Source organism: Pelmatolapia mariae, linkage group LG1 (genome assembly GCF_036321145.2).
Source record: "Pelmatolapia mariae isolate MD_Pm_ZW linkage group LG1, Pm_UMD_F_2, whole genome shotgun sequence".
NCBI lineage: Eukaryota > Metazoa > Chordata > Actinopteri > Cichliformes > Cichlidae > Pelmatolapia > Pelmatolapia mariae.
Window position 1 is genome coordinate 29,329,116 of NC_086227.1, and position 14,421 is coordinate 29,343,536.

The window sequence follows — 14,421 nt, forward strand, 5'->3', positions numbered from 1 at the left end:
TGCCTCCTGGACATCTGCTAGGTGAGGTTTTTCTCCGTATGTCCTACTGGGACTAGAGATTACATCTCTAAGATGGATTGGGAACACCTCGGTGTCATCCCGTAAAAGCTGGAGGGAGATGGCTGGGGGGAGGTAGGTCTGACCCAAACCCAGATAAGTGGCAGAAAATAGTTGAATGGTTTTGAAACTAAAATGTTTTTGCTGATGTGTTTTGTGCACATAAAATTTTGAATAGATTTAAGTAATAGAAATAGAAATATGGTGTTAATTTGTTAGCTTCATGGGTGGTTCTTTATTAATTAAGAAAAGAGCCACGCTTTCTGTTTACACTCTTTGTGTCTTCAAGTCGGTCTAAGCTAAGCTAATGAGCTAAGCTAATGAGCTAAGCTAACTCGTCCTGGCTGTAGCTTAAAATGAATTGATCCCCTCATTCTTGGAATGTGAAACTACGCCTTCAAATGAGACTTTCTTCATCATGACTACCAGGTTTATAAAACCAAGATGAGTTGTGATAGAAGACAGAACATCTAACATGAGATTTTGTGTGTTTCTGTCTGTCTTATTAAGGATGTTTTGTGTTGGTTTACACAGCATGTGTGTAAATATAGGCTTAGTGGTCTTAACATATGCTATTGCTAATTGCCAGTAATTAATCAAGTGATCACACAAGTGGTTTTTTCTTCTTTCCCTATTCAATCCCCACTCAGCTGAGCTCTGAACCAAACTGTGGGTTAAAAGATTCATTACATCCCGAGTCGGTATGCAGTTGGTCAAATTACTGGCATGTTTCAGTGTTTTGAAACAACATTCCTTTTATTTTTGTTTGTAGGTGGCTCCCCTTGCCAGCTCATTACCATCCCAGCCAACACATTTAGAGTCCTGCCATGTAAGCTGCGGTCCAACCTGGCACAGAGGAGGTGGCGTTACAGTGATAGCGCCAGCCAGTTCCTCTATGCTACCCCCGAGGGAAACCTGGTAGTTGTGGCTCAGTCTGAAAGGATTGAGACCTATCAGTGCTGGTCAGAAGAGGAGGGCTTCCACCAGCTGTTGGCCAACTACTGTGTGAGGGCAGAACCACGCCAGGAGAGTACCACTCTGATTGGTCACTCCCGCACGCCTCACATCACGCGCGAGGAGACCATCATCCTGCCTGGCGAGTCTCGCTCTGAGCAGGTCCATACGAAGACGTACTGGAACGAGCTGATTGTGGTGTGTGCTCTGTTGGCGTTCTCCCTCGTGGTGTTCTCCTTGTTCGTCATCTACAGGAACCGTGACCACATGAAGTCCATGCTGAAGCAGGGCGAGTGCCCTAACATGCAGCAGAAGAAGCCACGGATAGTTGGAAAGCCCACAGAGAGTTTACCGCTCAACGGTAACACCATCCCCGTTTCTACTTCAGATCACAAGGGCTACCAGACGTTAAACGACAACTACATCTGCAGCACGCCCACACACGAGTCCTCGCCAGATAACAGCAAGAGCTTCTCCGAGGCCTCCGACAGGCGGCCGCTTAACGTGAAAGAGAGCCACGTGGAATACTCCCCAACCTGCCCTCGGCCCAGAGTGAGGTTAGGCTCTGAGATCAAAGACTCCATCGTCTGAGAGCACAGCATTCATTAAGCGACGACACCCTGTATCTTCACGAGGGATACAGGCCACCGAGCAAAGGAGAGGAGACCCAGACATCCTCCTATATCACAGCACATTTTTTATTTTTGTCATCTTAGTTCTGTGATCAGTGTGGAGGTCATTTTGTTTAGTCATTTCCACTCCGAAGCCAGAGGTCGGTCCGGTTTGCTGTGTAAGGCAGAAAAAAATGAAGCAGCACAATACTCCAGTTTGAGCCAGGATCAGGAACCATGGCAGCTGCTAAGAATAATTCTCACACATTACTTTTTTCTTTCTTTTGAGTCATTCTCGTGGCCACTAACACCATATGTGGGTGAGCATAAGGCTGGGCAATATGGGGGATAAAAAAAATAAATAAAAAGATAAACAGAAGACCTTCTAGTTCCAATGTTTATCACACTGTCTTTTTAGGTATGCAACAATAAAAAATTGTCTAGTCTAGATATACATCATATACTATTACAACCACAGTCAGCGAATTTAAAAATATTTATATTTTACCCAGCCCTGTTTGAGTAATCTTGCACATTCTCTGCAGAGTGTGGCAGCCACACGTCTGTTATTATGCACACTAGAGCCAAGCTACAGCTACATGGTGACCAAGAGTTCAGGTTTAGAAGTATTATAGTACATGAAATGCATATTCATTAAGATCCACGCATTATGGACACAAGTCATAAACACATTTGTCCCCATTCGCTGAATAAACGTCATGACTGTATGAGGATAAATAAGATGAAAGCTGAAACGGAGGAGGAGAATACGCCACACCACTGTCTCAATGAAAAAGGACTGCAACGTTAAGATGATAGAATATGTGTAATTATATATGATGCTACGCCTATATGCTGACGTTTACCTCCTGAATGTATGTTGTCGTCAAGAGAAAGTCTGTTTCACTCAAACAAAACTACACCACAGATGACTTAGAGAGACGGTTGCATTTTCGCTCATCTGAGTCAGCCTTGCTCTTGAGTGTTGACCTGCAGATTCCATGATGGGTTTCTAAATGGACTTAAAAACAGCTGCCCCTTTTTTTTTTATGTGTGTGTGCGTATTTGTTTGTTTTGTTTTAATGGAACTGAAATTCCAAGTGCAGAGAGGCAAAGGAACAAAAAGAAATGGGGACAGCTACACCTCCACCACATTCGGGGCAGCACCAAAATCATCGTTGTGCACTGTGCCAAAAAAAAAATAAACAAAAATAACTTGATTGTCTTATCTAAATGCAATAGTGCCATTCTCACATGCCCATCTCATGCTTTGTGTTAGCATTGATCACTGTCAAAAGAGCACATGGTGACGGACCCAGGGGATGGGTTTCGCTAAAAGTATTGTGGCACTAATAATAAATAAATGTAAAGTGCAAGGTTGGGGAGTTCTAAGACTGTTAGCTCATAGCAGACTTTACAGACTGTGTTGGGCAAAATAATTGTTGTAAATTTTGAACCGGGGCCAAATGTTTTACATGGCGATTACGTGCCATGTGGTTGTCAGGTGTGAAAATATTCCAGTTTTCCTTCTGCCATCTCACCGAGACACATCTGAGACGGTTAAGCTCAGCTTGTCTACTTTAAGTGCTAATCAAGCCACTCGAGATGTAAAACTCACAGAATAAGTAATAACTAATGCTGCTGTAGGGGAAAGAAAATGTTGCGAGTTCTCTTGTCCAGACTACAGCTGTATGATATCATGGCATAGATACACAGACCTTTTGTATTAGCTCAGTTTGACCCCGCCCCCACCAGGTTACAGGTCCCAGACTCTCCACACTCAGTCAGAAGTCGAGGTGACATAAATGTGAAAGCACAAGTAATCAGGGTGTTGAATACTTCCAGGTTTGCACATTTCACTAAAATCAGAGCTTGTTTTAAGAAATGCAACTACTGAGGTGGACGGTATGGCTGCTAAGGAAAATTTTTAGAAATCAGTTATTACAGGGACCAGTGCAGCCATCGCAAACACTCTCGCACCCACATTGCTTAGACTTTTGAGACTTAACGAGCAGAATTTTCCAAAGATGCAGAACTCCGATCATGTTGTGTAAATCTGAATGAGAAACATTTACACAGCCGTAAGGACAACATGGCACCACATGTCTTAGACTACAACACCAGGTCACTGTATTGATTATGTAAGCCTACAATATATATTCCAGTATCATGCAGGATCAAAACTTTGCTTTTTCAAACACTGAGCAGATGATGAAATGCTATGTAACTGCTACAAGTTGACAAAGTAACTGCACAGCATACTGCGCAACAGTGGTCAGTGTTTCTTTTGTTTCTTAGGTTTTTGTTGTGTATATACAGTACCTGTGCTTAATATTGTGTGTTTTTAAGGGACCTTGTGCAAGATGTGTTGTAGAGATAGTCGTGAAACTAGAGAGTGAACACTGGTGATTCTTTTTTTATTTTATTTTTTTCTTTCATAGTGCTTTACTGCCTAATTCAGAAAACATTTGACCACGCTGTTAGTTTAGCATCTGGACTGGTTTTCACTCAAGCACATCAAAGCAGGACAGAGATGTTTGTTTTCATGCCACTGATGAGTTTGATGAAGAGATCAACATCTTTTTCTTTTTTTTCTGTAGTTAATGTGATGCCACAGCTTCCAGTTAGTTACTTTAGCTTAGCATCAAAAGGGAGAAACTCTGTCTAAATTTGTCCAAAGGTAATCTTAGCCTGCCATTATGAACCGTATATAATAAAAAAAGATGGACCAAGTCTACCCATCGGTTTTAAAGCCCTTTTATGAAGCCTTGATTTTAACATTTTGTAATTTTTTGTCTTATTGGTGCATTTAAAACCTTCAAAATGCACCACAGACATAATTAAAAGGTCCACAGCTGTGAACTATGAAACAAGTTCAGCGTAGCCAGTCTTTGCACTAGCTGGCTTCACCAGACCTAAAACCTGCGTCAGAGGTGACGAGTATCGCAATGATGGTTTCAGTGTTACCGCGAGCTCTCTACTTCAGTTTCTGCTCATGTGAAAAGGAGCTTTTTACGTGTCATTTGACTTTTCTTCCACTCGAAACGGATCAACTGAGTCGCACCTACTCCAGTCACATTATGAGAGGAGTGGGCACATCTCTAAAGATTATTATTTTAAAAAATGACAGTAAAATGCTAAACCAGAGCTGCGAAGAAAATGAGAGTAATAATCCAAAAGTTGATAATCTTGTGAATTCATGATCATCACAAGTGTACCAAGTGGCAAAATGAATAAACTCAACTTGTATTTTTTTTTTTATTGCAGTTTCAGTGCTGCTGTTTATTTCTCATATGACAGCCGCACATTCAAACTCTGAAACTTGATAGTTTAAAAATGACTTACAATGATTGAGCATGTTGTTTATATAAAGCATGACTCCCAATAGAAAATCTAGATCAGACACTGAAGCATGTCATAAATAAAATAACTATTTTAACTTGAAACTTTAAATGTATAACTATGGTTAGGGTTCTATTTTCATCTGAAGTTACCACAGTGATCTAGCCAGGTGAAAGGAGAGCCTCCTTTATGACACTGAAAACTGATTTTTCGCTTAAAATGGCTGCGAAACTATAACCTTCATAACACACCCCTCATTTTAGCAACGAGCATACAGCTAGCAGCTACAAGCGCCTATGTCAGCATTGATCTGTCATTCAAGCTGCCACTTTCACAAATATCATTTTAATGGAATTTAAACAGGAAAATTACTCAAGTCATTTCTGTACCAGGCTGTGAACATGATTATTTCTGCCTTGAAGTTGGGAGTTTTGACATGGGGATTAACTTATCTTTGGGTCCAGCCTCAAGTAGCCATTAGACAAATTGTTCTTTAGGTGTCAGCCTAAAAAGTTCCCTTAAAATGTATCATTTTTTCACACTTTGGCTTTAGACTATTTATCAAAAACAGACGCAGTCTTTTCTGCCGTTGGCTTTGCATATGCTGGTATGAGCAGACAAGCTGGTTCCTCCTTTTTTCAGACTTTGTGCTAAGCTGGGGTATCAGGCTTCTAGCTGTAGTGCATAAATACGAGAGCGATATCAATCTTATCTAACTCTCAGCAAGAAAACAAATATTCTTTTCCAAAACTATTGCAAGCTGAGACCGAGCAAACAAACCAGAGTATTGCGTTTGCCAACAGATGGATAACCAAAATAAAACAGATTCCAGAAGGCTCGTGTTTTTCCATTTCTGCTAACACAGATTTTTCTAAACTATATGATATCTTGGTAGCCTGCTTTGATTTGTTTGGTGGATAACTTCACAGCATAAAATGCCTTTGGATATCACATTGCTCTGCCTTTAGCCACGTGCCACATTGTACACTACCCAGCAGTGACCTCACCAACAGAAACATGGTGAATGGCGTGATTGTAGCCCTCAGTGGGCATGTTTAACTCCACAACGCAACACGGGTCAACAGTAGATTTACAGATTCACCTAAGCCACCATTAACTTAACCTGCTAACTAGACTGGGAGCTGCTCAAAATCTTGTACCATTCTGCAGCCTTTGCTCATCTAAGAAAAAAAATGGTACTGTACACATTGGAAGCATCACTTCCTCTGGTGAGGTCACCTATTTAACAATACACCACCTGATCTCCTTTAGAAATGCTGAAGTTAAAATACAGTTGGACCTTGCCAATTAATAAGCTTAGATGAAATATATACTGTGTGATAGCTTTGCATATTTATCAATGATGGGCCTTTTCCATAAAAGGCGAACAGTAGTACAACAGTTTTGAGTAGCTCCTTAGTAATGCAACATACTGTACTGGATATGAATGTAGCCAACTATATATTTGTAGAACACCTACTGCAGTATATTTTCCTAAAATGGCTTAAGTAGGCAATCCATTGCAACATCTTTTTTTAGGATTTTATTTCTTCGGTCATAAATGCAAAGAAACGACATCATAGAGGTAATTAACCATTTGTGCTGCATGGTATAGTACGTGAACAAGATGCAAGCACAGCTCCAGATCCTCCATATCAGCTCAGCCATGAGACGGCGACAGCTTCGCCTCAGCGTATCGAACATCATAAGCTTAGTTGACTGAATAACGATTAGACAAATGTGGTCTTGCCTGCATGATTTTTTTTATTTGTTGTGTACAAATAACATTGTGAACTGTATTTTTTTGTATCATTGAGATTGTGACTGTTGTTTTTATTATATTGTACATAAAAGGCACTTTATTTTAATTTTTTTTTAAATAAATGAATAAATACATGTTTTGACACATGCATGTGGAAGTCCATTTTTGCGCTACAAATTACGGTTTAGTTTGTGGCTCTTGTGTCATTTTAGATGTGGAAACAAAGCAGTGACTCTATATAAACTTATACTTTAAATATGCTCAGAGTTGCACATTTTCTATATAAATGCAACACATAAGATGTTTACACAAATCCTAAAACTAGAGAACTAATCCAGTTTTATGTCTGTGAGAGGCAAAATAATGTGAACCTTGAGGATTGGCAATAAATTTCAAGATGATGTTGGAATCAGATGTTTTCATCAGCAGGACGACGAGCAGGTGCCCATCTTTGTTTAAAGTCTACATGTTAGTGCTACTTGTCAAACCACTTGTTACACTCGTTCATCTGCAATAGAAAAGTGCAACAAAGACAGTTGGTTGTGCAAAAAGTAACTTGATGTATGAGATTGTGCAGATAAGTGAGTGTGGCAGCAAGTCAGTGCATTTAGGCACATCAAGGTAGTTAAGATGAGCAACAAAGAATGGAGAAGAAGAGTGATTTAAGTGACTTTGAACATGGTATGGTTTTTGATATCAGCTGCGCTGGCAGCTGCTCATCTACTCGAATTTTTCCCACAAAATCATCTCTAGGGTTTACACAGACTGGTCTGAAAGAGAGAAAAGGAAGAGGAGAGGTGAAGAAAAGAATCAAGCAGCACAAGTTTAACAAAATGAGAGATCCCAACCTCTGAGCCTTACTTTAAAGTGATGTCAGTTAAATATGGTGTTTGACACAACGGTGTGATGCATTTTTTAATCATGACCAAGCTAGAGTTGCATGTAATGATGTCAGCTGTAACCATTTTGGGACACTTTTAATGAATACACAACAAGGTGTAATGTGTCACGCTATTAAATATCCTATGCTATACAGTTCCTCAAAGATACACCTGTGCACCCTCAATTATAGGTCTTCCTGCTGTCTCCTCTATCCTCCAGATGCTTTTAGGAACTGAGACATCCTTTAGCGTAGTGTACCGAGGTCGATTTTCGGGTCACAGACAGGAAGACGGTGGACAGAGGAGGCAGAAATTAGAGAAATATGAGAAGTCTAAAGTATTCAGATCCTGCAACATGTGTGCTCTGTATCGCCGACCATCATTTTCACAAAACATCTGCAAACATGCAGGCTGTTTGGATGATTCACAATTTACTGCTTTATAAAAGGGCCAGATTGCAGATGTCTCTTCAGAGAAAGGAAAAAATGTATCATCTGTCATTGTTGTGTAATGACAGCTTTTATCTGACCCGCCGCTGGTCTCCAGGCGGTGGTTAAGTGCTTAAAATTAGTGACTGAGTGCAGTTTTTGAATGTAAATTTTGGCCATCTGGCCTCAAATACCAGATTCTCACTGAAGCATATTTTATTCAGAGAATATCGAAACCAGGTTTATTACTCATCGCTCATATTTACAAATGCACCAAAACACAGCACACTGGGCTTGTATTCTCTTCCTATGACAACTTGTGAGCACTTCTAGAGCTGTATTAATGCCACTTTTTACAGCAACATAGAGATTGAGAACAACTGCAATAGAAAATGCTTAGGGTTCTGATTTGGCAGTGGTACTATGGTATGTGGTACCAACATTACTGAAAACTTTATCAAGACAATGGTACCTATAGATCATATGACAAGATTCCCCCCTGAACCAGTTCATCTTAATTTCACTGGCAAAAATTAAATGGAAATTTAAACCTTTATCAATAACAAAGCAATGAGATCGACCGAAAACTGCATTCTGTGGAAGGTCTTCATGAGGACTGGTGGTTGCTCCTACACTCATAGGGGAGTACTTGGGGATGTGGTCCCTCTCCTGACATCCTTACATCTCCATCATCTTTAGAGACTGCAATAAGGACACCATCAACAGCCAGTGTACCAGCAGAGGACTCCAACCAGATTATTGGCACTATGACAGCTTCAGATGAAAGCTCATCCAGGACCCATAACCACTATCCGGCTAGTGCCATGAAATGTGTGAACCATGTTTGAAACATCAAAGATAGCTCAAATTATCAGTGAGATAACTCTGCCTTGAAATGGACCCCTGTTGGAAAATGAAAGGGGGGCAGGTCTGAGACCCCCTGGAAGAGTATAGTGAAGGCAGAGTGTTTAAGCCCAAGACTGCATTAAGTGGAGAAAACATGCAGCTGTATGTCCCACTGGGGACAGGGTAAATAGTATAGTCCTGCTTCTGAACTTTAGATAAGTTATCTTCAACACACAAATTATTTCTCAACTTATATTCTTTCTCTTTTTTCCCTTATATGATAATGTTAATCACATTTTTCCAAAGTTTCAGGGTGGAAGTTGTTTGGTTTTGTCTATATATAACCCCATTAGTGCATATTCCAGTAATAAACTTGAGCGGGTTCTTTATCTACCAAATCAGACATTAATGGATTTCTAATTTTAACATTTTTTTAAAAAGTAGTTTTATTTTCTTAAAACTACAAAGAAGAATTTCTCTTTGTTTTGTAGTATTTTGGGGTTTTGGTGTATATTCTTAGTTAATGTTTAAATTTGGGTTTCTGTTTTGCTGTTTTTCTACTGTTTGATGTTTTAATATTTGCTTGCTTGTTTGTGGCGTCTTCGGATCCCTGTTTTGATTCTTCTATGATTCTGGTATATTGAAATGTATTGTAATTCCTGAAGTTACCTTATGGTTGCTTTATTCAGGATTTTCAGTTTTGTAATCCAGGGTTTTGAGCTTTACTGTAATTAGTTGGCGGTCTGTTTCTCCCTCTGACATATCCACTCTTATTCTTCTTGTTGTCTTTTACTTGTTTCCTGATTTACTTTGAAGGTATTCAGGTATTCACACATTATGTCAGCTTTGTTTCCTCTTTTGTAATTGTGATGGTTGTCTTGACCCTCACCTGTATTTTGTTCTCCTTCTGTTTCTCATTCCCTAATCAGCCCAGTGTGTATAAATAGTCCAGTCTCCCCAGTTGTCCTTGTCAGGTTGTTTGTCTCTGGGCTCCACTGTACTGTCTGTTTGCTTCCTATAGGTTTCTGGTTTGGATTCTTGTTTTGGTTTTTAGATTTTGTTCTTTAAACAGCTTAGTTTTGTTTTACATTGCCCGTCTTCCTGTCCTGCATTTGAGTCCTCCTCTACACTCCACTCAGTGATAAAGTTGTCTGTGAGGTGATCTGGTGATTTTATTCATTTGAAACTAATACAATGTGCAGATTTGTATAATGTTAATGAGGAATGACTAAATGAATCCTCTAAATTTCAGTGTTGCATTGCATGAGGTGCCAACTGAAAAGCAAAGAAGGAGGAGTGCAGAAAATGAACTGGGAGTAAATGTGGCTCCTCTGTTGTGCTGCTTAACTGTGCAGAGTGCACAGCCTCTGCAGTTTTGATATTGTGCATTTCTCTGTGACCAACCTTCCATCAAACCAAGGCAGATAAGGACTTTGCTCTGCATATCTCTTAATTTATTTACCTTGATAATTCACGGTTTTGTTGTAAGAATAAGTGTTGGTGAGGGCTTTTATTTTCTGATTTTCTTCATTTGTGACTGGAGCAATCTGCTGTTGCCTTAATAGGAGAAGCCTTGTTTCCAACTCATATTTGCAGTTAACTGGATGAATTTGCATGGAGCAAAGAGCTGTGCAGAAAGTCTGTGTGTTTAACTAAGCAAATGTTTTATCATTAACAAATATTTCTTCTCTAAGTTGTGTACCAAAGAAAACCAGAGCTGAACTATTCCTGCTTTCCATCAGATGCTCCATATACAACTTTGACATTTGTTTTTATAGCAATTTCAAATTAATCTCTCAATAAATAAATAAATGGTGTTGTTTGCACTAGATGGGCTCTAAAATGAAAGAAAGCAACTCAAGTCACCCAGTAAGTAACTACACTAATGTGAACGTGGATGCTTATGGTCATCCCAGTGTAGGTAATCTGTTTAGACAAAACCAACATTATTGAGCACAAAATCTTCTGCAGGAAAGTCTCAGACACGGTGGTGCACTGTGAGTAAATCTCACCTTGCTGATAGCTCAACACCCCTGCTGTGATAGAGATCAGCTGCTAGCGGGAATAATAGGCCTCTTCCCTTCACAGACTTCACATGTGCAAAAACTCTGATGGTCACATTGGTAAAGATCTGACTGTGACTGGGCAGAGGACTCTCATCTCAAATTGATCCCTGGAATGACTCACAGATAATTAAATAAAAAGCTTTTGCGCTGTCCTAGCATTTTCTTTCTCACAGTTGTTCCCCACGCCTGTGTCAGCCTTTCTTTTCTGTTTCTCCCACTGCTTCTCTGCATGTTGTCTCTCTTTTGATGCCCTGTGACAGATCCCATTTACTTTCAACACCAGCACCTCGTCTGTTGTCACCAAGCATTTGATGAAGAGCAAAGATGGTAATTTGCTATTCATTATTAGCAAATCACCGCACTGTGAAAAGTGCCTTTTGTTTGCAGCAGCCTTGAAAACAATTACAGTCAGCGTGCATTTCAGCTGCGATTGCGTTGCACATTTCATGGCAACGCTTCGCTGATAGTGAAATTGAAAAGCAGATTTACTTTTCACAGTCCATGAAGGAAACTGGAAAATCTTTTAAATCAATCCCGACCCAACTTTCCAGGTCATACATCAACTCAACTCCCTTCAAAACACATTATAATATTAATATTGCTGACTTTTAACCCACCTTGTACAAAGTTAGTGTAGCTAACATGAAGTGCTACTGTGTTACTGTCCAGAATGTCCAGATTATGAATGTGCTTCAAACGAAAAAGAATAAAAACATGAATTTCCTGTTTTATTTGTTGGTTAGATAATAAACTAAGAACAGTCATTCTCTTGAGTCTCCATGCACTGGAATTTAACATAATTTTGAACCATTAATATTCATACTTTTCATGCCAATACTTTTTCATTTTCAATACTGTCTGATTTAATGATAACCACAGGTTCATATTAACAGTTTGTTAGTCGATTTATGGAGTCACAGTTAGGTCCAGAAGTTGTTTTTGGTTTTTGGTTTTTTTTTAAATGTTGCCTTTGTACACCAAAGACATGTCAGTGAATGTAAAGAAGGCTATAATTCAACTGAAAAACACGACTAAACCCATCGGGTGACATTCTTACAAAGAAAGAATGCACTCACCAGCTCAGCACCAGAACCGGGCCACTGGTGTTTATTGAGTATGTGACTGCTGAGGATGAATTCTGTGTCCAGGGCTATACTCTCTGCTCAGATTCAGCCAAATGCTGAAAACCAACTGGACAGCGCTTCACTGTGCAAATGGATAAACACCCAACGTATACTACAAAGGCAACAGAACAGTACAGAGGTCTCTACATGGGATACAGGGACAAAATTCATTTTGTACATAGGTGCAAAAACCTATGAACTTATCTCTAACTACACATAATAGATTTGTATGAAAAGGGTTTGGGATCCATCAGATATGATGTTGTTTTCAGATATGAATTATGATGTTTTTAATGTCGACACTACGTTCGACATTAAAAACATGTGGGTCACCAACTGACAAGTGACCCATTTGAGGCTAGGATTGCGTTTTGTTTCAGACAGTAGGAGATGTTAGATTTGAAAGGAAGTCTAATACACTGACTCTGATCTTAAAGTTATTCTCTTAAAAGAATTTTCACATGGATTGTCAAAACAGGAAAAATAGTTACAATATAAAGAGTGGACGTTATTCAAGCATAAGAATAGATGGGTCACTAATGGTCTGGTGGATCTTAAGAGGCCACAGATTTCCCCTCATGCAGATACAAAGTCCTTATTGCCAACCTGCAGACATTTTTGTGCTTACTTTTCAGCTTCTTGGCAAACTTTAGAATTCAAGATACTCTTTTAGCCTCAGGTTTCAATTCTTTATCATGAGATGCAGTCGTGTGTAAAAGTTAGGATACGCATCAAGAAAACTGTTAAAAGAACGAAGCATTGTTGGAAAAGTTTCTCTCTACAATATATCAGTGCAGTGTTATGCATTGACATGTCTTTGGATCGATATAAAATGATTAAATCATAACGGTTATTAAATATTTACAGACATGTCTGATTTCATTTACTCTGGCTGAAGCAGCAGCTTAACAATGCAGGAGGATGAGGTGCACCTGAGAGCTTACAGATAACATATTCCTCCTGCCCTGTCATTATTTGTAGTATTATAACTCTGAAGAGACAGCTTCTGTGATAACATAAGGCGTTGTGTACACGTTGTTGCTATCAACTAGATACATAATTTATAACATCCATCATTCCTCGTGCAGTCATGATCCAAATAAATGGGCACACCAGTATCTTGTTTAAAGGGTTGTTGAAACACGGTGCTGCTTTCACCCTTGAAAAAAATGAAGCAGGAGGAGTACCTGCCTGTGGCTACATTTATCAGCTATATGATGATGATGATGTGATAATCACATTTCTTCTTAATGGAGAACCTTGTATACACATGTTCTCAGAGTAACATAAGGTTGTGTGGAACTGCTGTGAGCAGACAAGCGTGACATTGCTCGTATAGTCACTTCAGGAAGAGTGCACCAATGTTTACTTTTTGCCCACTTTATATTGCTGTGGATTTCAATTTGAATTGATAAAATTAGAAGATGCCCCACTATCCCCAATTGGTCGACTGATAAAAGTGGCATTTTCTTCCCATCAATCTGAATGTAATTATCCATAACAATGAACTAAAAACCTGTTGCTTTTTTTTTTTTTCAAAATTACAAATCATAAAACTTAAACTGACACAATGATTAAAAACCTTGGGGTCTGTGAAGGTTCTCAGTTATCCAGGTCATGGTAGTCTAAAGAGCTTGGAAAGAAAAGCGCTTGGACTTCTTTAAGTTGCTTGAAGACGTTTCACCTCCATCCTGGTGAAGGACAAAGAAAAAAAATCAAGTTATGAAGTCCCAGAAATTCTCTGTAATCAAGACTTGGATCAGGGCAAAGGTATAAAACGGTTTCTGGGTGTCCCTGGAAGCACAGCGGCCTCCAGTTTGAAATGGAAGAGAGCTCAGCATTCACCCAACATGAGTAACTGAGAAAAAAGGGTCTTCTTCATCAATCAGGAGCTTGATGTAAATCAAAAGATATGACAGTCAACTTGATTTTAAAAGACTCTGTATGAATAAGCAAAAACTGTTTTATTTTAGATTTTTATCAGAATAGAAAAATAAATATTTTGGGCAAATCTTAAAGCACTATTAATGGCCATTATTCCTCCCCACCTGACTTATGCAGTGACGCATGTATGGTGGGAGAATCATGCAATGAGAGAGCTTCACAGTGAATGAGGTGAAACACAGGAAAATGTGAGTGCAGTGAGCTGGGGAAACATCGGGCATTCATCTTTCATTTCTTTCAGTGACCCGAAGCAACCAAAACAACCCTGCATGTACTTCAGGACTGAGTGTCCAGGAGTGTGTCAGTGGGCCAAAGCCCAGAATTAAACCCAACAGAGTTCTGTACACAGACAAAAAATATGTCGTAGCCTGTCCCAGCTGTCACAGGACAAAAAGCAGGGTATACC

The 14,421-nt window shown here is 39.5% G+C and overlaps 1 protein-coding gene across 3 annotated transcripts in view; it reads left to right on the forward strand.

Moving 5' to 3' along the window:
* Window positions 1–6,817, forward strand: part of sema4bb (sema domain, immunoglobulin domain (Ig), transmembrane domain (TM) and short cytoplasmic domain, (semaphorin) 4Bb) — a 62,740-nt gene extending 55,923 nt beyond the window's left edge. For all 3 annotated transcript variants that reach the window (XM_063478158.1, XM_063478169.1, XM_063478149.1), the window contains exon 15: window positions 830–6,817. In XM_063478158.1, coding sequence (XP_063334228.1) covers window positions 830–1,602 — 773 coding nt within the window. In that variant the 3' untranslated portion in view covers window positions 1,603–6,817. The remainder of the gene's footprint in view (window positions 1–829) is intronic.
* Window positions 6,818–14,421: the final 7,604 nt, after the last annotated feature.